The 25650-nt window shown below is 29.6% G+C and overlaps 1 protein-coding gene across 1 annotated transcript; it reads right to left on the minus strand.

Annotated features, from left to right (window-relative positions):
* Positions 1-92: 92 nt before the first annotated feature.
* LOC106690693 (gustatory receptor for sugar taste 64f) lies at positions 93-24331 on the minus strand. The gene is made up of 8 exons (XM_014436205.2): positions 24218-24331; positions 23919-24037; positions 17288-17470; positions 14246-14514; positions 3018-3172; positions 1865-2030; positions 451-540; positions 93-377 (listed from the first exon to the last, which is right to left on the minus strand). Exons 2-8 carry the CDS (start codon positions 24010-24012, stop codon positions 252-254), a joined length of 1083 nt encoding a protein of 360 aa, XP_014291691.2. The 5' UTR covers positions 24013-24037; positions 24218-24331; the 3' UTR covers positions 93-251.
* Positions 24332-25650: the final 1319 nt, after the last annotated feature.

The raw sequence follows: 25650 nt of genomic DNA on the forward strand, positions 1-25650 counted from the left end.
TAATTGGGAAATTAAAATAACAATATTCATAAAACCAAAAAAAATATATTTATTAATATTTACAATTTTCTATTTACTTGTCACAAATAAAGTCATCCATCATGAATTATAATATCCAATTTTGGTTAAATATTCTTAGCTATGAGGAAATTATCTATAAATGCATTGACAAATTAAACTTATTGATATTGTGTAACAATAAAAGCATTAGAGACAAACATGAATGAAAATATTAAGTTTCAAATGAATCTTCAAGTTTCATTCAGCTTTACAGGATTCGAGTTACAATTCGTTTGCGGCATCGTGTTTTCATTTTCTGGATTAATCTGGTTGAACTGTGCCAATACTATCTCATATGTGAATATTGTACCTGTGATCTGAGAAAAGAAAATCATATATTATTTTTCAATTGTCAAATCAATTATCAATAAGTCACTAAATAAGTGTTACCTTCAATACAAGGCCTCGGGTTATAGCGAAAAACCTTGAACCTGTCAATGATACCGGATCCTGCCAAATCTGAAGAAATAGTCTATGGACCTGAAATATAAATTTTTATATTTTTAATCTTCTTCAAATTGTGAAAAAGAAAAAAAAAATAGTTTTTTATGCACTCAAAATTGACTATAGTTGGAAACCAATTATCACTTTCTTTACTTGGGACATTAGTGCTAGACTAGGTAATGTTATAGTATTCTAGTTTTTAGTTCTTCTCCTTAATCTTAAGCCATACCCATAACCTGACAACTAATTTTAGAAAGATATTTAAACTTTAAACTAATGTTTTAGTAAAGTTTCAGTTGGCCTTATTACTAGTGGGAAAAAAACTTAATCTTCTGAAAGTAAGCTAGAAATTAAAGAAAGGCAGTGGACCCAAACAATTATCTGTTATAGAACTGGTGGTGTCAGAGTCTTCAACTGAATTTATTATTCAACATTTTTAAAGCATTAGTTTTTTTACAGAGTAATACATTTTATGCCAATTGAAATAGTTATAAAATTTTTGGGCGCTATATTTAGCTCCTCATCTGAATTTATTAAATGTGGCAATAGTTTATAGTTGAAAAGTCAGAGAATTGAAGGGTTCGATGCCAATAGCATCAATCATTCTCAACATATATCTTTCCAGTTTCGTACCTCCAAACCAAATCTACTAAATAAGTTTTAACGCAATCCTCCTATCTACGTTTCGGTCTACCACTCGGACGTTTACTCGTCAGTTTAGTGTTTTTTAATATTTTAGCCATCTGCTAGTTACTGAGCCCTACAACCTTACAAGGCCATCTTATACGCTGCAATGCCATAACCTGATTTATATTTACCGCATAAAGTTCACTTAATTCGGTGTTTATAAATTTTAAAATCTTACATTAGTGAGGCCTCTGAAAGCTGCGAAAATTTGCAAAATCAATTCCTCCGAATTCGCAAAAACGATCCAAACACGTGGCTCAGTCGGGAATCCCGTCCACTAGGTCAGTATCGTTCCTCATTTTTCGTCCGAACATGTACGAAGTGCGAACTGATTCTGTTTTCTTTTGAAATTTAATTGCGAGTTCAACTAAATATCAGCAGAGCTTAAAGACTTTACGATAGTAAAGTTTGAATTTCCTTATTTCATGTTTTCAATTTATGTGGTTTTAATAAAGGTCCTGATAAAAGTGAAATGAACTGAAAAACCTATATTCCATTATCAAGAAATGGAAGAACGAAAAACAATTAGTGGAAAGAAAGGTACAGGATGGAAGTAGAACATACTCTAGCATCCCCATTTTTATGTACTCTTATTTAGTCATTTTATTATTTTTTTGGTAATAGACATATAAATTGAATAGATAAATGGTAAATTGAATACATATACTTTAACCTCTACATTATAAGACTGGCTAGGCACCGCAAAGAGTACGGGGAGGATATCCTTGGATATATCATGGATCTTGCCCGCAGCCAGACAGATCCCATATAGGCGCACTGTGACGAGGATGAAAGCGGCGCAGTTGTAGATCGTATGGATCGTTGTCAAGTCACGCCATCTGTAATATCACATTCCACTGGAAGTAAACTTATTCAAGGAAAAATTATCACAAAACTAACTATTTATATATATAAATATATATATACAAAAATGTCTATTTCTGACATGCGGGGGGATATCAAATTATCTTTAAAATTAAATACGTTGCATACTAAATCTTGAATAAATATTTATTCCAAATCCAATTAGTTGGAATAGTGTAATTGCGTCCCAAAAATCTGATTGGTGATTTTCATCCCTCAATTGCAGGAAAATTCATTTTTTTTTTTTTAATTTCATTATTTAAATCTACTGCTAATTACATAGTGATGAGATATTTGGCAATTACATTGATTCTTCCCTGAACTCCAACGAACACTTTTCTCTGGAAAATTGAGGCAAAAGAGGAAAATAGCCCTTAGTTATCATATTATTCAATTTTTAGGCTGATAAATGTGGATCAATATGGTACAGATTGGTAAAAAATAACGTAAAAATATTGTACATAATAGTGTATACGTGTTTATTGCTTTTATTTTATTATTAAAAATTTTCTTATTTTATGTTATCCTTATTTCTTCATGTACATAGTTTGATTATGTTAATTTTATTTATTTTACTATGTTTATAAATATTGAGATTTTTTTTATTTATATATAATTATTATTTTTATTTTTAATTTTGGCATGAATGTGATCACTTATCACTATTACTTATTACCCAAAATTGTGGTAGATTGTAATATTTATCAATAAATGAAAACAAATTGAAATGTAAGAGAACAACAGTTGACAAGTCCCTTATGCATTTGCCCAAGTACACAATATTTTTTATTAAAATTACATACAAAAATAAAAAATAAAGCTTAAGCTGTTTTAGTAGCAAAAAGGCCGAACTATTTGATTCAGCCCAAATAAAAGAACAAATTTCAATTCTAAATTCACTACAACACAGCACTCAAATAAACGAAAAAGCAAGCATGCATGCAATATCAATCGATACTAACTTCAAGGCTCTGTACAACAAACAGCAGATGGAATAAACGTTGTTGAAAAACGTGAAGAACATAAGAAGTGAAAATTTTTCATCTAAATTCTTCACTAAGAAGGACAGTTTTATATAACGTTTCCTCGACTCGCGCCAGAACTCCTGCGACATGTCCTAAAGAACATTCAGGATAAATGTTTAAATCATATAAATAAAATACAATAGTTTAAATTAATGTCCTTGGTTGAGTTAATTTAAAAAAAAAATAATTAAGGATTGTAAATTTCTGAACTTTCACGCCAAGGGCCGTAAGTAAATATTTAATATTATATAGCACTTATAGCTACAAAAATATTATTTGAATTCACTTCTTTTACTATTAGCATTTGACAAATACATGAGCTGGTGTGACAGAACCTTGAAATTAGTTACAAGCAACTACTCCAGCTTTATTTTATATAACAATTTTTTTTTATATGAACAAATCCAAATGTTGAACTCTCTGTTCATCTTTTCTGACTGAAGACCAATACCGGCCTCCTTAGTTGAATTTTAATATTTTTTAAAACGTGAAGTTTAATTATTTCAATTTTTCGTGCTTCATAGCTTTTTATATCTTAAATTTCTAAAATTTGAGTAAGAATTACGCTCTGCACGAAGTGTGATAATAATGTTCTTCGATTATTCTGGGGCGAGTCCCTTTAGAATAATTTAACGTGCATTAAAAATGGGTTTTAGTGCCTTAGAATAACATTTTTAAAAAAATAAAAATAATGAAACAATTAATTGGAAAATAAAATTGTAATTTTACAGAAAGGAAATATTTAACTAAGGACGGTAGAATAACACTCACAGAAAGAAAAATATTGTTCAACATAAACATATTACTAGGAAATGTTGAAGTAAATAGAGATATATATTCTAAATTATGTTTCATACTATTTACAATGCCATTCTAGACTAGAATGAAAATTTTTTTTTGCGAGATATTTGAGAATTTTTAACAAAATTTGGTAGGTCTTACGTAATATAGCCCTGATGAAGACCTGAAACTCAGGTCTAAACGTCGGCATAAAATAAATAAATATGGTTTTGTTTATTTATGTTGTTCTTTGCTGACCGCACCCCCCGACAAACTTCTTCAAGCATTAATCTACGGTCAACTATCTACACCTCAATTTGGTAGGTCTTAGTTCTTTTCGCTAGCTTCTTAACCTTTTCCAGTTCGTCTCCAGTGCAATTAGCTCACGAATTTCCAACGAATGAGGGATTCTCATAGAAATTGTCATTTTAAAAGAAGTTTATAATGCTGATTTTTTTCAAGACGCTAACCACCAATAGCAGCAACAATATTCTGTAATTTTTAATGATTTGGGACAAAACGATGCGTAATATAGAAAAAAAATGTAAAGAACATAATCGTTTGTGATTTCAATTTACCCTAAGCATCCATCAATATAATTTGAGATTCGAATACCTGTCATAATGATGAACTCTTGCGGTGAAAGATTTGTACTTGGTTTCTTCTTTACATTTGTTCAATTTTCCGCACCATTATATCACATATTCTCAAAAAATAGTAAAAAAAAAATTATTGTAATTAAGAATACATCATCATGCATTTGGGTCCCCTTGATTGGGCCAAGATATTCAAATTGCAAATTCCTTCCTGCCAAATTTCAAGCAAATTGTCAGTAAATAGTACACTAAAAATCGTTATCATTACTGAGAATCTGCCATAATAACAGGCATTTGAGTCTCTGTGATCGCCTGAGGATACTCAAATTATGACGGATTCTTACGTGAAATTTAATTCTCAAACTAATTTGTTCTCTACGATTGTTCGACTTTCCACTTACTTTTCGTGCGAATTGTCAAAATCCGTGTAAAACATTGCTACATAATTTATGTTTTAAGGACTCGTTTACCTAGAAAATATATCGGTAAAATATTAGATTTCCTATGTAGGAAGATGGCCAGAATGACGCTCCAGAAAGGTATAAATATGGCAGAAAAACCAATTAGTTTTTTCTATAAAATATTAAAAAAATAGATATTTTTTGCTGTTTTTGAATCTTTCTTGCAAATAAAACGTTTTACTGTCAACTAATAATCTTCCAACAGATTTACCTCATTGAAAATACATCTTATCTCATCCATAGGGAATTCCGGAATTAAGTTCGCTAGATAAAAATCGGATGAGGTTGCAAAGTTTATTTCACAACCAAAAGCTACTTCATTCATCATAACTAAAATACCAAATTTCATTGAGAAATTGAAAACTATGAAAAAATATAAAATAATAAAATGAAAAAATTGGTGGCGATCGAGTTTCATACCAATACCCTATATATTTTTAAAGATTTCAGTACCAAATTCATTTTTAACAAAGGTAGTTAAGCCTGAACATCAAAGTCATTTTTAATAGTAGAAAGTCTTATTTATATCAAACGTTTCATTTTAGTAAAATATAGTGAAGTCAAATAGTTGTAGGAGGGAAAAACAGACAATATGAGCTATATATATTTATAAAATTCTCTTTGGTTTCACAGAACCATTTACCACCTTGACCATTCTAATCGGCGATGGATCAAGACCTTGGCGTAGGCTGTACTTTATTGCGTTGCCATTGGCAGTACAATATTGCAATGCCCAGGGCAATACCAAATTGCAAGGGGGAGGCTCCATGGTTTAACGAAGAATAAAGGAGTTTACCCATAAGCTATTTTATGTAATTTTTCTAAGTATTTTAAGATATACTACCCCCCCATATCAGAGCCCTCGAAGAATGGTGACCTAACTGGAGTATTAAAATAAATCTCATCAAATCACCTTCACCCTTCGTCGTAAACCTGCCGACTGCCCTACAGTCTCCTTTAATAATGTTGATCTTACCCCCGTCGAACAAATCCACTACCTTGAACTACATCTGGACAAACGACTAACCTGGAATCCTCACACAAGACTGAAAAGACAGGAAACTGCACTTGGATTTCGACTATTACAGCACTTACTCGTCAAAGGTCTAAATTTCCAATTCATTACAAATGACTGACCTAAATAACTGTAATAAGGCCAATCTGGACGTACGAAGTTGAGCTTTGGGGCTCCACTAGACCTTCGAATTCCTCTCTTATCCAATCATTGCAATCCAAAATCCTTCGTAAAATCCTCAATGCTCCTTACGTTCAGAAAAGTATTTTTATTTCACAAATAAAATCATACATAAAAACCATAATGTTCCATATGTAACAGATCTAGCCCGAACCAGATATCATTCCTTCCATTATAAACTTCCTAACCACCCAAGCCCACTAGTTTTCCTTCCTCTTCCATTTCTGACAATTCTCCGAGGCGCTTGAAAAGAAGATGGCCACGAGAGCTGCTAGTGTAAAACGTCATTAGATTGCTACCAATGGGTAGTTTCTCTACACGCCTGTAACACTCTTATTTAACTGAGATCAAATTTACGAAATGTATTATAATGTACAGTTGTAAATAGCAATAAATAAATATAATAAAATATAAATATACTACCCATATCTTAAACCTTTATTTTTTCAGTTTACTGTGATATTTTAGTTTTTTTCTGACTATACTTCAAGTTTTTATTATTCCATGTGATCACTTGTATCAAGAGTTGTGTAGAGAGGACCTGATGTAGAACATCTGACTTACTTAAGTCCCCAACCACTCTTGACATTCTCCCTTTCATATCTCTGAACACTGACTGATAATTCCTTAGTAGTGGTAGCTCTCAGGTTACCCTCTCGAGGACTTTAATCTTTTCAATTACTTGAGGTGCGGTGCCTGAAACCTGAACCATCAGACAAGAATATTCAGTCAGGTAAAAACTGTGTATTTGGTACAGAACTGGCATTGTATAGACAGTAAAAATATGGTGTTAAATCAACATTTATTTCTGCTACTATTTATGTATTATTAATCAAATAGGATTGCTATTAATGTATTTTATTACGGAAATTACTCCCGTTTTTACTGCCTACCATATATTCTGTTATCAACGTATGTAATAGTTTATTAACGTAGTTATTTAGTTTTATAGTTTCCTGGTCCTCACCCAATATTATCAAATCATCAACATTCCTAAGCACAGGACTTTTACCTGAAGTTAAACCCTTTTTGGTATCAACCATATTTTTAATAGTCTATTCTACTGCTGTTTTCTGTGATTATCTGGTCCAGACCCTCCAAATTGTAACCCCACACTGCGCAAGCGGTAAGGGGGATAAAATGATTATGATGATGATGAAGTATTCTTCTGCTAGATAAACTATGATTGGTGATAAAGAATTGCCTTGTTGTGAACCTGTCCGAACCTCGAACTTCTTAGAATAATGATTACCGATTTGTAACTTATTAAACATTTAGGTCATGTACTGTTACTAACTTCTTTGGTATTCCCTGTTCCATCAAACTATAATACAGCTTCTGGCCTTTATTTAGCTTTAGAAAATTTAAGTATGACCATTGATGAATTAAGACCATCCCACCGAATGCTTTCATTCAAGACCTTGATCGACTCAACAATCGGCAATGACAATACGAAGGCCCACCTGTTCCCAAACCGCTGCCCTCTTTGAAATCCTTGATCGCCGAGATGAAATAATAGTCGTCCCCAGTGTCAATGACGGCACGGGGATCTCGAAGCGCCATCAGTCACCTCTGATGTAACTTCCGGTCTCGCAGCTCATCTAGTCGCGAGGTCCCGCCTGGGAACGCACCTTATCGATTATGTCAATATCATCGATTCAATCAGTTTAATAACCTTAATTATTTCTACAATAGATTTCGTTAGTCATGGTATCATAAATGATTTCCTTACTGCTCTCTTAAGGTAATAGACTTGTACTGTGTTGAACCTCTGTATTTTTACAATGGTCTGGAAGGATTGAGAAACATTGTGATTTTAAAAGATATAGATTAATGGATTCTCTGCAAAATATACAATGCGTTCACTTTCATTTATTTAGAAACATTAAAAAAGTATTATTAATTTTAAATATTCGATTTCTTCCACTGAGTAAATTATCCACATGACTGTATCATGCCATTATATAACTAATATCACATTTACCTGTAAATATATTTAATACAGTTTTAAATATCAATAAATAAAATTTTAAAAATAAATAAATAGACCCACTGGGTAAAGTTTAAATTAAAATCAGTTTAAATAAAATAAAAAATTATTTTTTAGCTTACTCTGTCACAAATAAAATCATACATAAAGACCTTAATGTTCCCTATGTAACCGATCTAGCCCGAACCAGATATCACTCCTTCCATTATAAACTCCCTAATCACTCAAATCCCCTAGTTTCTAACCTGGCATCTTCCATTCCTGACAATCCTCGGAGGCGCCTGAAAAGAAGATGGCCACGATACCAGCTAATGTAAAATGTCATTAGAGTGCAACCAATGGGTAGTTTCTCTACACTTACAGGCGTAGCACTCCAATTTAACTTAGATCAGATTTACTAAACGTATTATAATGTACAGTTGTAAATAGCAATAAATAAATATTTAAAAAAAAAAAAGCTTGAACTGGTTGCTGAACAGGTAGCATTGGCAGATATTTTAGCCGCGTTAAATAAGAACAATGAATTTATAGAAGAAATGAAACGGGAGTTTTCGGAAACAAGAACGGAAGTTAGGTGGGGAATCCGAGAATATTTAGAAGAATATGAGGAAAAATCAAGCAAATCTTAAAATAATGATAACTTAGGGGATTGCTCGGCAACAACAGATTCAAATGAAATGTCTGAACGTATTTAAAATACTGTAAAGGACGTTAATTGTTTAAATACTAGTATTAATGGTTTATAAGGAAAACACTGAATTAAAGATAGATGTTTATTATTACTCTTATGAAAATAAAATATTAGTTTCTATCGTTGAAAATTTAAAAATAATTTGAACAATTTTTAATTTTTGATGAAACTAGCTATGTTCGTGAAGTGGAAACTGTTAACAACGAAGAGTTTATTAATTTGACAGAATAACATAAATAATGAAAATAACACTTATTTTAACTTAAACGGAACGGTATGATTGATTCTGAGATGCCCGTTAACTTAGATTCTTATAAACAGATTTGTAAAACGAATGCAAAGAAAGTAGGAAGACAATAAAGAATCTAGACGCCGCTTATATACATATTTCAAAATTTCGTTGAAATGCTTTATTTTTGTCTTATTCCCTAGATTGTTTATCACTCTACAAAATTTATTCTGAATTTTCTTTTTAGGAAGTTGATCATATTAATGTTTTTAATTTTTGAGGCGAATAAAACTTCCAATTATAATACAAACTATTCTATATTTTGTTCTTATTTCGGGATTTTGTCACCTATACATATAATAGTCTAATCTTTTTTTTTTATATAACCACATTATTTAAATTAATGTCCTTTAGTTGTGGTGCGTCTATTTATCTCTGTAGCACAAACCGTATGCTGTATATTTGACATTAATTCTTTAGATATATTAATATATTTGTTATGCTCAATATGCTGTTTTTTACCTTATTGATAAGTCTAATTTTAATTTAATGCAATTTAAGTTAAAAAATATGATTTTATACAATAGGACAATTTTATTTCTGAATATTTACCCTGATTTGTTATATATTTGTGGTCTGCATATATATTATATCGGCATAATGTGTATTTAAATGTTTTGTCTCTATTTATAGTTATAGTTTACTGAGTTGTTAATATTTTTAGTCATATGAATTGCTTCTAGAAACCCTCTGCTATTTATTTTAATAAAATTTATTAAATAACCCCAATAGAGTGTTCCCCATTACATTCTTATAACCCTTCTACAAATTAAAATATATCTTTAAAATTCAGATATGTAGACATATTCCGTTTTTGTGATCAGAGATTCGAAAGTTATATTGATTTTTGATAAACTTTGTGCTAAGCAACTAATCCGTGAGCAGGAACATTTGATGTGCAAATAATTGAAGGTGATAAAAAAAAAAAAAATAAAAGTTTGACAGCTAATTTTCAAACGTATCTTAATTATTGTCCATAACAGATTCTGGAGATACTGACTTGAGGCTGTGGTAAAGCTTTAAGCAAATATCATTGAGATTGTTGGCAATGGTACACAGAAGAAAAAATGACAATCTTTCGTCGACATTCTTTGCTAGGAAGGACAGCTTTACATAACGCAACCTGGAATCTCGCCAGAACTCCGGAGGTATTTCCTGCTGAATAATTTAAGATGGTTCTTATTGGATAGAATAGACGGATATTGAAAATCAATTTAAGCGATTATTTCTAAAAGAAGTACTAAAGACAGCAGTGTATTTCACATCATTATCTTATTAAATTGAAAATAATATTGACTAAGGAAAAAACATTGAAAAAAATACATAGTTCAAATTGTATTTTCATACATATATTTTGGCCTTGCAGCAAATCTGTTTGTTCTAATGATCCTTAGCATTTAGCGATAATTACTATGCTGATTGAATCCACTTTCTCTTGCATTACTCAAGAATGTTTCCGAACACAATAATATAACATGTTGATGGGTTGACTCCGACATCCTACCCTGCGTGTATGTCAGTGAATACGATATTTATTCATATTTTTTGGTTTCTTTTCGTTTTAAATTATTTTAAGGCATCAACAACTTATGGGTCATCATCGCCTTAATTTTCGGATCACAAAGAATATTCTTCGAATTCTAGACTTTTAGGCTGTATAATCGACCACAGTCACTAAACGGATAGTACAAGAGCCCAAAAGGAGAAAAAAGGCAGTTATCTCACCCCAATTTTTTATTACATTAATGAAAACTATGTATAATTAATAGTCAAGAATCTGTCAAGTATAGGTAGGGGGAATAAAAAATGGCGGGTGTTTCAAAGCGATAAAAAAAACTAATTTTTCATTCAGAACTCTATATCTTAAAAATTAGGAACAACACAAGAAAACCTAAGAGAACATCATTTAAAGAAGAGTACATTTGCTAAAATATGAGGCATAATAGAGTTATTTACGTTAAATAGTTTTCGAGATATAGCTTTTTAAAAAGCAACATTTCATAAAAATGTAATGAGTAGTAGATAGTGAATTTATTTTGAAAAATTTATATCTCAAAAACCATTTGACGCACAGATATCTATTAGCACTCACATTAAAGCTAGTTTAATGAGCTATAAAGTAGTTTATGATGTTTATCTTCGTAGAAGTAATAGTTTACATGAAATTTGCTAAAATAAATTGATTTATAGTTTTTCGGACAAATTTTCATTTGCCAAATTCAAATTCATATGTGAATGTCATAAAAACTACTACCCCTACCAAGAAACGTGTCATAAACTATTTAATAGTAAGTTAAATTTCATTTAATTTGAGTGTTGACAAACATATGTGCGTCCTATGGATCTAAAGATATATTTTTTCAAAAATCCAACATTTTATACGAACAACTAGAAATTAACACTTTGTGAGTTTATTTTGTCAAATGTCAAAAAAACTACCACTCCTACAAAGATAAACATGATTAAATATTTTGTAGTAAATTTAACTAGCTTTAATTTGAGCGCTGGCTGACATCTATACGTCCAAAGGTTTCTGAAATAAAGCTTTTCATAAATCAAACTTATTGTCCGAACAACTATAAATCAATTTATTTAAGCAAATATCATGAAAACTACTATTCCTACGAAGGTAAAGTTCATAAACTTCTTTATAGTCCATTAAACTAGCTTTAATTTAAGTGCTAGTACGTCGCATAGTTCCTGAGATATAGATTTCTAAAAATAAATTAACTAACTACTAATCTTTCAGTAGATTTTTATATTATTTTTATAGATATTCCTGCAAATTTACTCTTCTTTAAATAACGTTCTCTTGGATTTTCTAGTGTTGTTGGTAGTTTTTAAGATATAGAGCTCCGAATGAAAAATCAATGTTTTTTTAAGGTATTTAAACAGCCGCCATTTTTTATTCCCCCTACCTATACTTGGCAGACTCATCAATTTTGACTAGTAATTATACCTAGTTTTCATCAAAGTAATCAAAAATTAGGGTGCGATTACTGCCTTTTTTTCTTCCCGGCTCTTGAACTAGGAGGCAAGGGCCCGGATTCTTAATTGTTATTGTTTTGAATTGTGTAACCTTTGCTACATGGGAACCTCAACTTTACTACTTCACTTGGTTGCTTACATGGCATGAAGCTTTCGAGCCCACCACTAGCGGGTCCAGCCGGAATATGCACAAACCCGTAGGGAGGTGAAATATTAATTTTTCTTGAAAACGTAATTATATTTTATATAAAAACAACAGGCTCTTCTATTATAATATCTTTTAGACTGGAAGATAAATTGTATTTCAAGAATTAAGTTATTTAAACCATATTTATTTAGATTAACATTTTCCATTCAGTATTTGCAATTCACCTGGTACTTAGTTGCGATTTCATAAGAAACATTCTGTATTCGCCAGTGGAGTCTACCAACATACGTTTAAGCTAAACTGTTCTGCTGAATTCCTATTTTAAGTAGAACTTAAAAAAAAAAATGGAACATGTGCTTTCTTCCTTTCTCTCCTTTCAGGAAAAGAGAAAGAGGTAAGAGATACGAAAGGTCTACGGATTAGAGCCGACTCCCGCTAAGCTCATCATCCTGATGCTCCTAACAGCAAGAGAGCTGGGTTCCGAGCCATTGCCTGGCTGCGCAGATCGGAAAGACATTGAGGGAGGAGAAGAAAAGCAAGACAGGATGTAGTTCTTTGTGTTAGGCACACAGACACTTCCCCTCCCATGATTTAATTCCTAACGGTAATCCTGTAGGGGGTGGGAAAAAGGTGTAACGTGAGGTGGAAAAAATCCCACACATGGAGAGAAATAGGCCTATCCGCGTCTAATAAAAAATTTCAATCTCCTTTCTTAAAAATAAATTGTATTTAACATATTATTTTTATACTATTTGTATCTTCATTCGCAAAAATGAGAACTATACTAAATATGCCTCCGCATTCCAACATAGCTACACTCATGTTTATCATGGAATAATATTCTATACACATGTACACTAACTCCTTTTGAACTATATATATAAATTAGAAATAAAGATTCAGGTTTCACTCATGTCCTATTTTCCGCATGGGATTACTACTTGGCACGGTTTAACACGAATCAACATTCTAATTCCACTGTCTTGTAATATTTCTTTCTATCTTTCTACTTTACACTGATACACATACACAGATAGGGACATTGATAAGTATGATACATTCATAGATATACACCAAAACGTTCAGTCGAACTGTATTACTTTATATCAATCAGAAATAGACTGCTGACTCAGCTTCAGATTAGCCTATCCCGCCCTTGAATGGCTTGTCGAGGATATAATTGCAGAAGATGGATCACAATAGGCTATTTACAGAGCCATCTATAAAACGCTTGATTAATTTTATGACTATTCTTTAATCGATAAACTTCCACTGATTTCTATTGCAATGCGCAGCATTGTTATTATTATAAAATCATCCAAAAAGGTAAAATGAAATTGAAAAAAATACATAGACACTTTGTGCTAGAAAATTAGTCAAACTACTAAGAGCTTAAAATACCTGCTTATTATATTATTGATCAATATGGCAATTTCTGAAAAAGCAAACACCCTTAAAACTTATTTATGAATTGCATGACATATTTTAAAAGCATACATTAAATATTGTCAACAATCTTTAGAACATAATATATATCATTTTACTCAATTGATCGTCGCCTATATAATTAATTTCAATTTAAATTGTTTTAACTACACTCGGACCATCTTTCGTTTATATATTTATGTAAAATATTTATATTACCGAGTGTTGAACTACTCGTCCAGTTGTCGATAAAATTGACTCCATCAAATTATAAATTCTTATCATTACAATTAATTAAGTTATTTTGTAAAATTAAAAGCTCAACGTATGATATAATTCTATAGCATTAAATAATATTGAAGTGATTTGTAACAATGAGTAGTCTGAAACATCTTCAAATTCATAAATAAATTATATAATAAGTTTTAAAGATATTTGCTTTCCCAGAAGTTGGCAAAGTGAAGAATATATCACCTTAACAAATATTGTAGACTATTATTTTTTAAATTATTGAATTTTTTTGTTGTCCCGACAACTTTTAAAACGGACTGTTTACACTCTAGTATATACATATAAGGTTTTATTCAAATGCGTACACTTGCCTGTCCCATGATGCGTTTGAGCGAGGTCTGAAGCTGCTCAAATCTCACAGACAGTGCAATACATACTGACATCAGAAATATGTCTGTGAAGGTCCAAACAAGAGTGAGGAAGAAGTTCATCATGACCAGGATGATTCCCATCCACATGGAGAAACGGAAGTGCCTGAAGACATTGTCGTATATCTCCAAAAAATATCTTTCGATAAAATTATTTTCATCGCACATTCTCGCTCTTTCCAAATTGTATAATTGGCAGAGTACATGTTCGACTGAAATATTTAAAAAGAGTTGAAAATAGTGAAAATTTAAACGTTATGGTTAGATTATCAAATTTTGTAAAGCTCTTTTCGATTTTGCAAATCCCTCTCAAGTTAAAAAAAATGGGAGTCCCTTATCTTCAAACATGATTTATAATATCATTAATTTAAGCTTGAATTACAGAAAAAAATAATCTTTTTTTTTAACAGAGAGAAACGTTTTAATCGACAATGCTGCCAAAATACATCGTGTTTTTATAACGCACAGCGTATTTATCAATCCATGATTGGATATATAAACACTAGCATATATTAACAAAGATACAATTTTTTTTTGTTAACTTTTTCTTTTTTCAAACAATAATTAACTAATTTAATTACTAATAATTAACCAAAATACAATATAGGAAGAAGATATTTGACCGTATGAAGTAGATTGTAGGAAGATAGTCCAAGTGTCGGTCAATAAGGGTATAAAATATTGACCGCAATCCGGACTATCTTTCTCTGATCAAAATACAATATAATTCAAATATTGTTTTTTAAACAATTTACTTAATTATTTTACTCCTTCTCACACAAATTTATATTACATTTTTCTTATTATTTCCCTTTTTTTTTTCTCAACCCTATCTACATTTAAACATTTAATGAATTCATATGATGGCCTTGCAATATTTTTTGACCAAGGTTCTAAGTCGTGTCTTACGAAGTTTTAGTAAATTATATATTTTGTGATGACAAATATTTTTTGTTAATTCGGTTTTTTTCTAATTTTCAAAATTAAATTTATTAACAGCCCTATCAATGAAAAAGTAATTTTATAATGCCTTAAAACATAAATTTTATCATAACAATAACCAGTTGCATAAACATGTAAGCCTTGACGTCTATATTGTTCCCAAATCCTAAATAAGCAAAATATTTATAAAGGAACAAAATCATCATTACGGCAGTAAAAATATTAACGTCGGTTCATAATCAAATAAATATTTGATTCATAATTAATAACAAAAAATTATCCAAATTTTCTTTACCTTTTTTATTAAAACATAAACTAGTCCGACGTTTCGGCCGATCCAGTCATCATCTTAGACTCTAAATTTTAGTATCAACGCCTGATATTGATTTATTAAAATTTGCAGGGTAACATGCCCAAGTCAATTTAACACAGTTGAATGAACCTGTATGCCACATTATAATAAATTTTATTAATAATTTCTAGCCTTCATAATATTTGTATTATACTATAGTTAACTAATTAACATGAGTAATAGATTAAACAGTTTCATTTTAACTGTGTTAGATTGACTTGGGCATAATAACCTGCAAATTTTAACAATTCAATGTGAGTCTGTAATACTAAAATTAAGATAGTTCTTGATGATGACTGGATGGGCCGAAACGTTGGACATGTTTATGTTAAAATAAATAAGGTTGAGAGAAATTTGGATAATTTTTGTTATCATTCATAAAATTGCCAGTCTCGAACAAGATAATAAAAATATTAAATATTTGTTCTTTATTTATTTATTACTATTAATTTTATTGTATTTATTCTTTTTCGACTTTTAATCTTAACTTAATTCTTTATTTTCCGTTTTTTTAGTGTGTTAAATTTTAGATTAATTATTTTTTATATTCTTGTTTGAGAGTGGTTTAGTTTATTCTTAATTTAAAACAAATTTGATCCTTTTTTTCTCTCAACCTTTATTCTTTACAATTTTTCCAACGTTTCGACCCTCAGGCCATTCTCACGGAAACCTTCATATTGATGTCATTTCTATTTAGAAAAATAGAAAAAAGTAAATGAAGGGAGGAAGAAAAGTGTTTCGTAAAAGTTTAAATCTAAGAAAAGGTTATATGGGACAAAGGCAATTAGCCTGCATTTTTACAATTTGAAAAAGGAAATGACATCAATATGAAGGTATACTTGAGAATGGCCTGAGGGTCGAAACGTTGGAAAAATTATAAAGAATAAAGGTTGAGAGAAAAAAAAAAAAGATAAAATTTGTTTTAAATTAAGAAGTGTTAAATTTTGTTTTCTCTTTTCTACTTTTCTATTTTACGTGTTCTTACGTCTACTTTTCACTATAACCTAATAGTTTGCGTAATTTTTTATATTCTTATCATTGTCTATTTTATATTGATACTATTTTATTTACTTTTTTCTTTCATTTGTATATTATTTTGTTTCCATTTATATTTATATAATTTTAAACCCTACCTTAATTTACCTTTTTTATTTTATCCTATTAAGTTAAAAAGTTTTTTAGTTTTTGTTAAACTATCTAGCTATTAACGTCGAAAAATAAATTGTTGTCAACCATTTTTGTATTCTTGTGACTGCACCCCTGACTATCTTCTTCATAGTAATACATATATATATATATATATGATTTTGATGATAATTAATTAAAATACTAATTTTAGGAATGGTTCGTCAAAATCTTTATAGTCGTTCTTACACTTGTCCAACCTACTCACTTATGACACTAGATTATAAAACATAGTAACCGTTAAATTAAAATTTTAAAATGTCTTTCTTCAAAAGGTTTTACTTTCAACCAGCAGCCACTTTCCACAACTTGATATCGACATCATTGTCATAAGAAAAAAAATGTTTTCTCAAGAATCTGTAAGAACCATAAAGAATCCAATGATGTTAAGTTCAATTCACAATAAATGCCTCGTACCATATTTTAAGAAGGAGTCACTCATAGTATAAAAGTGAAGAATAAAACGGTTAACATATTATTTTTTAAAATTAATAATTCGTTCTCACCGATTGCATAAATAAATATTGATAAGAAAACAATTCGTATCTTGTGGACTGCCCTGACAGGTGGCATGCCCACCATCTGTTGTTCCACTTCCAACCATTCCTCCATCAGGTCCGGCCACTCTGTAGACAACTTGAGAAACAGGATGAGATATACTGTCACAATGCAATAAAACGTTATTTGCCCTGTAAAAAAATAGAAGTATCAAAGAGTGTACGAAACTATGATAAACAGTGGATTATAATATTTTTAATACTTAGGACTAATAACTACTGTTTTTCTTAACTTTTAAGTGATTTTCATTCAAAGAAGGACTAAAAAATCAATATACCATATGGTAGATTTTTTTTTCACCTTGCTCCTGATTGTACAATATGAGTATAATCTTTTAATATATATATTTAGTTATAAATACCTTATAATAAATATAATAAGTACCACCAACATATTTTTTGTTTCATATCCTCTTTATTCATTGAAACAAACACAAATATATATATATATACAATACATATATTTTTAAATAAAAAATATTGTAAAAAAACATTTTTATCCTTGTTTTGCCCGAAGGCATTTTAAGGAGTTAAGAATGGTCTGCTGAGGGGGGGTTTGTTTATTACGGAGTAGGGAGGGACCGCTATGCTAGCGTTAGACATTTTTTTTCTTACCTCCTAATTTAATTTATTAAACAGAAAAAAAATATATATCTACATATATGCATACATATTTAGTGCCCTTTCTTTGCCAGATGGCGTTATAACGGAGTTGGGCTGGTCTTCACATTTTCTCAAAAACAATTTTGAATAAACTCGCCATATTAATGTAGAATTAAATGGTCTTCAATGTCAGTTAGGTCATATCCTCATTTAAATAGTTTAAAAGGGTTTAAATAATGAATGTTTAAATAATCTTCTTCTAAAATTACTTTTAATTTTGTTTACTTGAAATAATTAACTATTTCATATTTTTATTAGCAGTGAAAGACGGATAAATATGAGTTATGAAAGTATTTGGTAATTAACTTAAAGAAATAAGAGTAAAAATATTTTGGCACCGACTGATAGATGTTGTCGTCTATTAAAAAAAAAATAATAAGAAGAAAATATAACTAATATGAGCACTTTTGTAGGAAATTGAATGTATTTTAATTTTGTATAAACCTCATTTCACCAGAGTCAATACATTTTTTTTATTGGTCAATTTGGAAGTTCGAAAATTCCTTGTCGTCCCGGTTCTGATGCATATATGTTAATTTATTTTCATTCATTTGATTTTGAAACTATGTGTGTAATATTTAAAATTTTAAATCATCAAACATTTCTTAATTTTTTGAAAACGTTAATTATAATTTTAATATCTTATCTCCTTCAATTTTCTTTCAGAATTGTTTATAACTGTCATATTTCTTTAGTACTTACTGGTTTCGATATTTTCTAGACTAGACGCTGTAAATTATTTTAAGGAATGGTGGAAAGTGTTTTATTTAATTTACGAAAAGTCGTCTAGAAATTATATAGCTTATCTAATTATTTTCCTCTTTTGTGGTCGAATTAAAATCGTTTCGATGTTTGAAACTTAGTACAATTGATTATGTATTTCTTGAGGTATTACGTTCTTGAGTGTATTATTGATAACGAAACTAAAAAAAATCATTGGAAGTACCTACTTGATAAAAATACTGCTCTTTATCGTTTTTTTTCTGACTAATCTATTTTCGTGCCTATCACGCCATGCGGTTACTGATGTAAAGGTAAAGAATAACCGTTTTGTTTTCATAACGAGCTCTGTAATTTAATCTATGTTATTAAAAATTTCGTTGCAACAATAGTGTTTTTAATTCCACTTTGATATTTATTAAATAACCAGCGTTTCGTTGCATTATCGCAATTAATATCGGGTTCGCTCATCCCTGACTATTTTTGTATGCATCGAAATTGTTTGCATAAAATATTATCTGAGTTTAGGATAATGTAACAGTTCCACTTGTAAAGTTCTGCTCTTTTTTTATTTTACTAAATCCAAATATTGTTAAATAAATAGAAATACGTGAAAAAATGCCCAGTTAAAACGGGTGTACCACTAGATCTAACCGTTTTGTTTACTCAGTTTTACCATGTACCATCTAATGTTTGGAAATGCTCCCACGAATTTCTCATCATGTTCATTGAACTATACATGATTTTTTATTGTTTACAAATAATGAATGATGAATAAAAAGTTCAGTTAAAAAATTTTTTTAAAAATTTGCAACTAAGCTAAATAAAGTTTGACCATAAATAATTCATAAAAGAAATTGTTTCGAATGATGTCATCAACTGCTTCCGGGAGTTCAAAAGATGAAATTTACAAACCTTCTTTCTTATTATGATATACTGATTTTTTTTAACTTGATCTGGATATTTCAAGAACAACACATGTTGCTATAAAGAATATTTCGTGCTCTAATAAAAGACAAAAGAAAATAATTAAAATTAATTATTACTGGCTATAATTATAAATAAAGAAAGAATAATAATAACAAATAATATTATTATTTCTTAGATTATTTATTTTATCACAGCTTAGTGTGATTTGACCAAATTCACTTCCGTCTTAAATTTAAGCACAAACATTCTTTTTGCACTCTCTAGTGAAATATTTTCTCTGATAAATCATGGAATTCTTGGTTTATAAAACTTACAGAAGCGGAGTTTTGAGAGTTTAAATGACACAAATAAACTTTGTAAACTTGTAAATTCTTCCGTCATAATCCTCATGATATATAAACACAATTCTACGTTAAAAATTACCTGCACTACCTTAATTGTAATTTTAAACACTTTAAAAAAACCTATGTAATAATAACTGATTTACTCATATCGCATTTGATGTGTAAAATATAATTATCGATATGGGTTGACACGCCCTCAAGGTATAATCTGTTGGTAGGGACTGACTCGCCATAAAATTAATGATCTGTAGGTTCATAGTAATTATATGCTAATATTATATTTTATGATTAGTATAATAATATTTATGTAAGTATAAAGTACCTAAAATAGTTGTTTAATGTATCTTGAGGGTTAAAAATTAAAATACAAATTAAGGTTTTCATCTCAGAAATATTCTAATATATTTCAAAAGAAGATATGTCTGTAAAGTCTGAGGAGCGGCATCCTTTATGAAAAGGAAAAAATTACAATCTTTTCAAAATAAAGTCGTAAGAATTGCAGTGGATGCTCCTTGGTTTGTATGAAACAGCCAATTGCACAGGGAATTAAAAATAGAGGATTACATTAAAAAAAGTTTCATGAAGTTCCATTCCCAGTTACCAACAGTTAAAAGGGCAAAGACCTATAACTTGGGGAACCCAACTACAACCCGAAGACTGAAGCCCAGGCTGCTGCAGGACATCCTGTTATAAATTTTATATTTATCAGTTCTGCTATTGTCACTGTAAAATTTAATTTTATCTTAATTTTTTTTTCTCTTCATCTTTTTCTTAGATTCACTTTTTTTCCAGTAGAAGTCAATTATTTATTTTGTTAAATCCATGAATGTCATTGTTTTTGTTGTTAACTTCACGTTTATCTTTTATTAAGAATTATTATTTTAATCTATTTATTTTATCTTAATTTTTTGTTTTATTTATAACATTTTAAATAGTTAGGGGTGTCTTTTGTATGAATAACCCTCTCCTATAATCAGTTGTTAAAAAAAAAAATGGACCTCTTACATTAAACATGTAAGGCCGTCCAGGCTGATCTAGTTTTAAATAAATAAAAATAATAAGATGGATAAGAGATATCTTCAAATAGTAAACATATTATTACTTCATGATCCGAAAAAAATTATTGTTGGATACTGTTCTCCTACATGCCTTGAGTAACAAATTATTCATTTATTACTACTTATAAATGATAAATGTAAATATTAGAAAAAATATAGCCAAAATAATTACTGCCATCAATCTTGTTAATAATTAAAAGAGAATCCGTACTAAGCGGCTTCGTATTAACCGGCATTCGGATAAATCGGCCTAAAAATTAAGAAAAAGATGACAATGAAAATGAAGAGGATTTGTTTTCTAGGGATATGGAAAGAATACAGCCTTAAAAAATTTTGAAATATTGAGAAAATAAACCAACGGACTTTTGCCAAGAAGAATTTAACTGCCACTGTTAATTTTTTTATTGTAAGTACTTCTCATTTTTCTATGTTTTATAATCCATAATGAAATTTGAACATACTTATAACATATGTCATAAACAGTATAAGTCTACAAATCTTTTAATATTTTTCTTTGAAAAACTTTCACCTCGGATTATCCGGCCAAAAAGGGAATCAGATTTTATTATCTATTATGAATTATAATGTATACTTATGTTTTTGTTTGAAATGATAAAATTAATAGAAGGGTGAGGGAAAAAAATACATATTTTGCCAGGATATATGCATTGTGTATATATATTTGTATTTGTTTCAATGAATAGAGAGGATATGAAACAAATATATTACATATGATGGGATATAATTAATTAATTTATTCTAAATTATATTTCTTTAATTTTAAATTCACTTACATAATTCCCTATGTAAATTTACATACAATACTTTTTAATATACCTGTGTATAGCTGAATTACCCTTTGTACTTGAAATTGATTACGCCGATGGCAACTGCGGTTTCATTAATTTAAAAATAAGCCCGCACAAGGTTGGAATCTCAATGAGGTAATATCATTTTTTCAGATAAATAGGATTTTTCATTTAGTCTCATTGAATAATTCAAAAGATTACCTCATGTCAATATTTTCCCCGTAAAGCTAATAAAAAAGGTCTGCCAAGTAAATACGTTAGTACAACCTTCGCCATTTCTTATATAATATAACTATTTATTTATATAAAATTGAGAATAAATTGTATTTCTTATAATTTTTGCATACATTAGATCTGTCTTTGAGATTATAATCTAATTAAAAATACTTTTCCCCATGCATAAAATCAAAAGTAAGGATTGAATTTGATAAATCGATATTGGATTATTTTTACACATATCCCCAATTTTAGGCGTCAATTTTGAAATGTAGGCATTTAAAGAAAAATAACTTTGGGCAAGCCTAATAAGTGAAACCATTGAATACAATTTGATATTAGACCAGTGGATCCCAAAATGGGTTTCGCAGCACCCTGACACCCATTTTGGGATCCATTGGTATAGTGTCAAATGGTATTCATTGGGGGTTCAAGTGTATGCCAGGGGTGCCGTAAGTGAATGCTACATTCTCAAAAAATTAAAATATTGTGCGTTCCAGCGTTCCGTTATTTTGGACTGTTTTTGGTTGTTTTCCTATATATGCAACAGGTCTAGGATACTGGCACAAATTTGTTTTAGCTCGACAAGGGTGTTTTTTTTTACTCCAAGAAACCTTTCTTTTACTCTCAGCGAAAAATATTTAGGAACTTCTGTACCAGATCATCCAGGTGACAAAGCCACATCTTTGAAAATTTCATCATAATGAGCCAATGCTCGAACCTGGATTTGAATACTCAAAATCAAAATTGTAACTTGGTGTATATAAATAATAAAATGTAAGTGGAGATTTTCGATTCTAAGGAGAAAATTGTTTTTATTTCATTTCTGAATGAAAAAACGTCCTTATTTTCGGTGGTGAGAAAGCAAAAACATAGTCAATCACTATGTCCTAGAAGTAGATAGTCGGGGCTCCAGTCAATGAATTGAAGAACACTAATAAATTCAATTTATTTTATTATGTCAATGTTTCGGGGCGACATTTGCTGAATAATTCGTTAGTATCAATATAATTGGCTGACAATTATAATCTAAGTATTCATTGCTTAATTCGCTGAATAACGTATTAACTTCATTTCGTCAAACTTTAATAAGTAATAAAGAATATAAATAAATATGTAAACTTGAGTGGATTTAAATTTTCATTGAACTTAAATAAATTTATTTTCATTATTCAATTATTCATAAAACAATCAACTATTAAGTCAGAAGAATGAATGCTTATTCTCAATGCTTGAAACCGTTATAACCTATGCATTGCAGATTTTCGTACCAGTAAAAATGGCTCTCATCTAACTTACTTATTGTTTGTATACAAGCATAGGTATACATATAGTACATCATATCCCCACTTCATGAAAAAGATTTCAAGCTGAAATTGAAGGATATTGAACATGCTAGTGGTGTCATAAAGACAGTTTTAATCACCCTCTGTTTATCCATGTCTCTTTCACTCCCACTCCCTCTTTCGCTCCGCACTCTCCCTCAACAATATTTTTATTTAATCTTTAGTTTTTTATTTATTTTTACTCTAAATTTCGTACGTCATTGTTAAAATTATTAAATCTTTTATCATACTTTTATATATATATAACTTAAAAGTGGACGTGGGACAGGAGCTAGAAAGTACCGCCAAAACGACACAGATGCATTTAATTAAATATAAGGTAGGTTTATCTGAAAAAGGGAGGAAAAGAAAGTGGCTAAGGGATCTCCTTATATTAAATAGATTCAGTGTAACGTCCCAGTTGTATTATATTCAGATCCAATCCGCTTATTGTCTCGATATAGGTAAAAAATACGGATATAGAATAAAGATTAAACAGGTATTATTTCACTTACCAACAGCTGTATATGAAAAGGTCTCGCCTGAAACTTTTATGACAGTTGCGGAACTGAGAAATATACCCCAGGTCAGCAAAAACAAACATGTCATTGTTTTCCAGTTTCTCCAAGTAAACCTGAAATCAAAATAATATCATCTAATAAATTGAATATAATTTCAAAATAAATTATCAAATTATTTTTGGATAAATTGGCAAACATAAATCAAAAACTACTCCTTCTTAAAAAAGTAGTATGGTTAAGCAAATTATTATAAAAAAAAAAATATATGTATAATTTTATAAAATTATTATTACTTCTCATCATTATCTGGCAGCGCTAGTATACGTGCTATTGGGTAGACTGGCCTCAAAGCCTGTATCACCGACTCGCCTTTATTAGAAACACCTTTTGAAAAAAAAGAAAACAATAATTATTATTGAGTATTTGTTTGTTAACACAGACAGCCTGTTTGGATTAGTTTATCATGTTAAAGTATGTTAAATGGAAATAGTTGTGCTTAATGGAGAAATATTTCCTTATTTTAGCATGTTAAAATGGTGTGATAGTTAACATGGTTGAGAGTCTGTTAACAGGTCTGCGAAATGGAAACTGACGACAAGCAACAGGCCAGTTGAGCATCATAGCATTTTGTTTGTAATCGTTTTGATGAATTAGTTGCTCTAAGTTCGTGTTGTTTTTATTTTGAATGTTTTTGACTCTAATAAAGTAATGGATAAAAATAATAGGAAAAGAAACAACGAGAGGAAGCAAGGAAAAAGTGAGGTGGAGAAAAGATTGTGTGGTGAAGTTGTTGGAGATTTTATCATCTCCTAAAGATTACAAGATAACAAAACAAGTTCCCCAGAAAATCCACAAGGAGCTCCTCTACATTTAACATATAACACGAACTTTAAATTAGGCTGCTCACAATCCTATACTTATAACATTTAGCATGTTAAAACTTTTTATATTTAACACATCATGAATACCCCTATTAAAAACAGTAATATTCTCTTGACATAATTATCAATTATCATAGACTTAGTATCTTATGTGTAGTAATTACAATTCGTTTATTATTATATACAATTTTAAATTTCCCAGCTATATTATGGTTAGTAAATATTTTAAGCAGGCTGATTGCCCATGTCATATCTTCAAAATAAATTAAACATTAAAATAATATCATAACAGTTTCAAACATTGCTTTTAAATTGATTATTTACTTACAAAACTTATTATATTTTAAACTTAAAACTTTTTCCATAAATTATTGTTTCTATTTCCACTTGCTAACACCATTAATAACAGAACCTAACTTCAGCAGGTTAGGACTCTAATAATGTTTTTACAATTTAATTAACGTTCAATTTTAATTTATTTGCTTATAACTTATCTTTTCTTAAGCCCATAATTATTGTATTTTTATTATATATATTCGTTTACATTCATATACCCCCACTCTCTTCTTTATTTTTTCACATATACATGTTTATATATGTGAATATATATATTATATATACATCTTTATAATTCAAGGATTTGAACACTCATCTTATAACCAAATTTTTTTCTAATAATTACATATTTATTTTACTTAAAAATCAATTTAAAAGGAATGTTTGAAACTGTTATGATATTATTTTAATATTTAATTTATTCTAAAGATATGACATGGGAAATTAGCCTGCAGGAAAAAGCTTTGAAGAATGTTACATCAATATTTAAGATATAATCCAAAATATTA

This window comes from Halyomorpha halys, unplaced genomic scaffold (genome assembly GCF_000696795.3).
Source record: "Halyomorpha halys isolate HHAL.00 unplaced genomic scaffold, Hhal_1.1 Scaffold1826.1, whole genome shotgun sequence".
NCBI classification, from domain to species: Eukaryota; Metazoa; Arthropoda; class Insecta; order Hemiptera; family Pentatomidae; genus Halyomorpha; species Halyomorpha halys.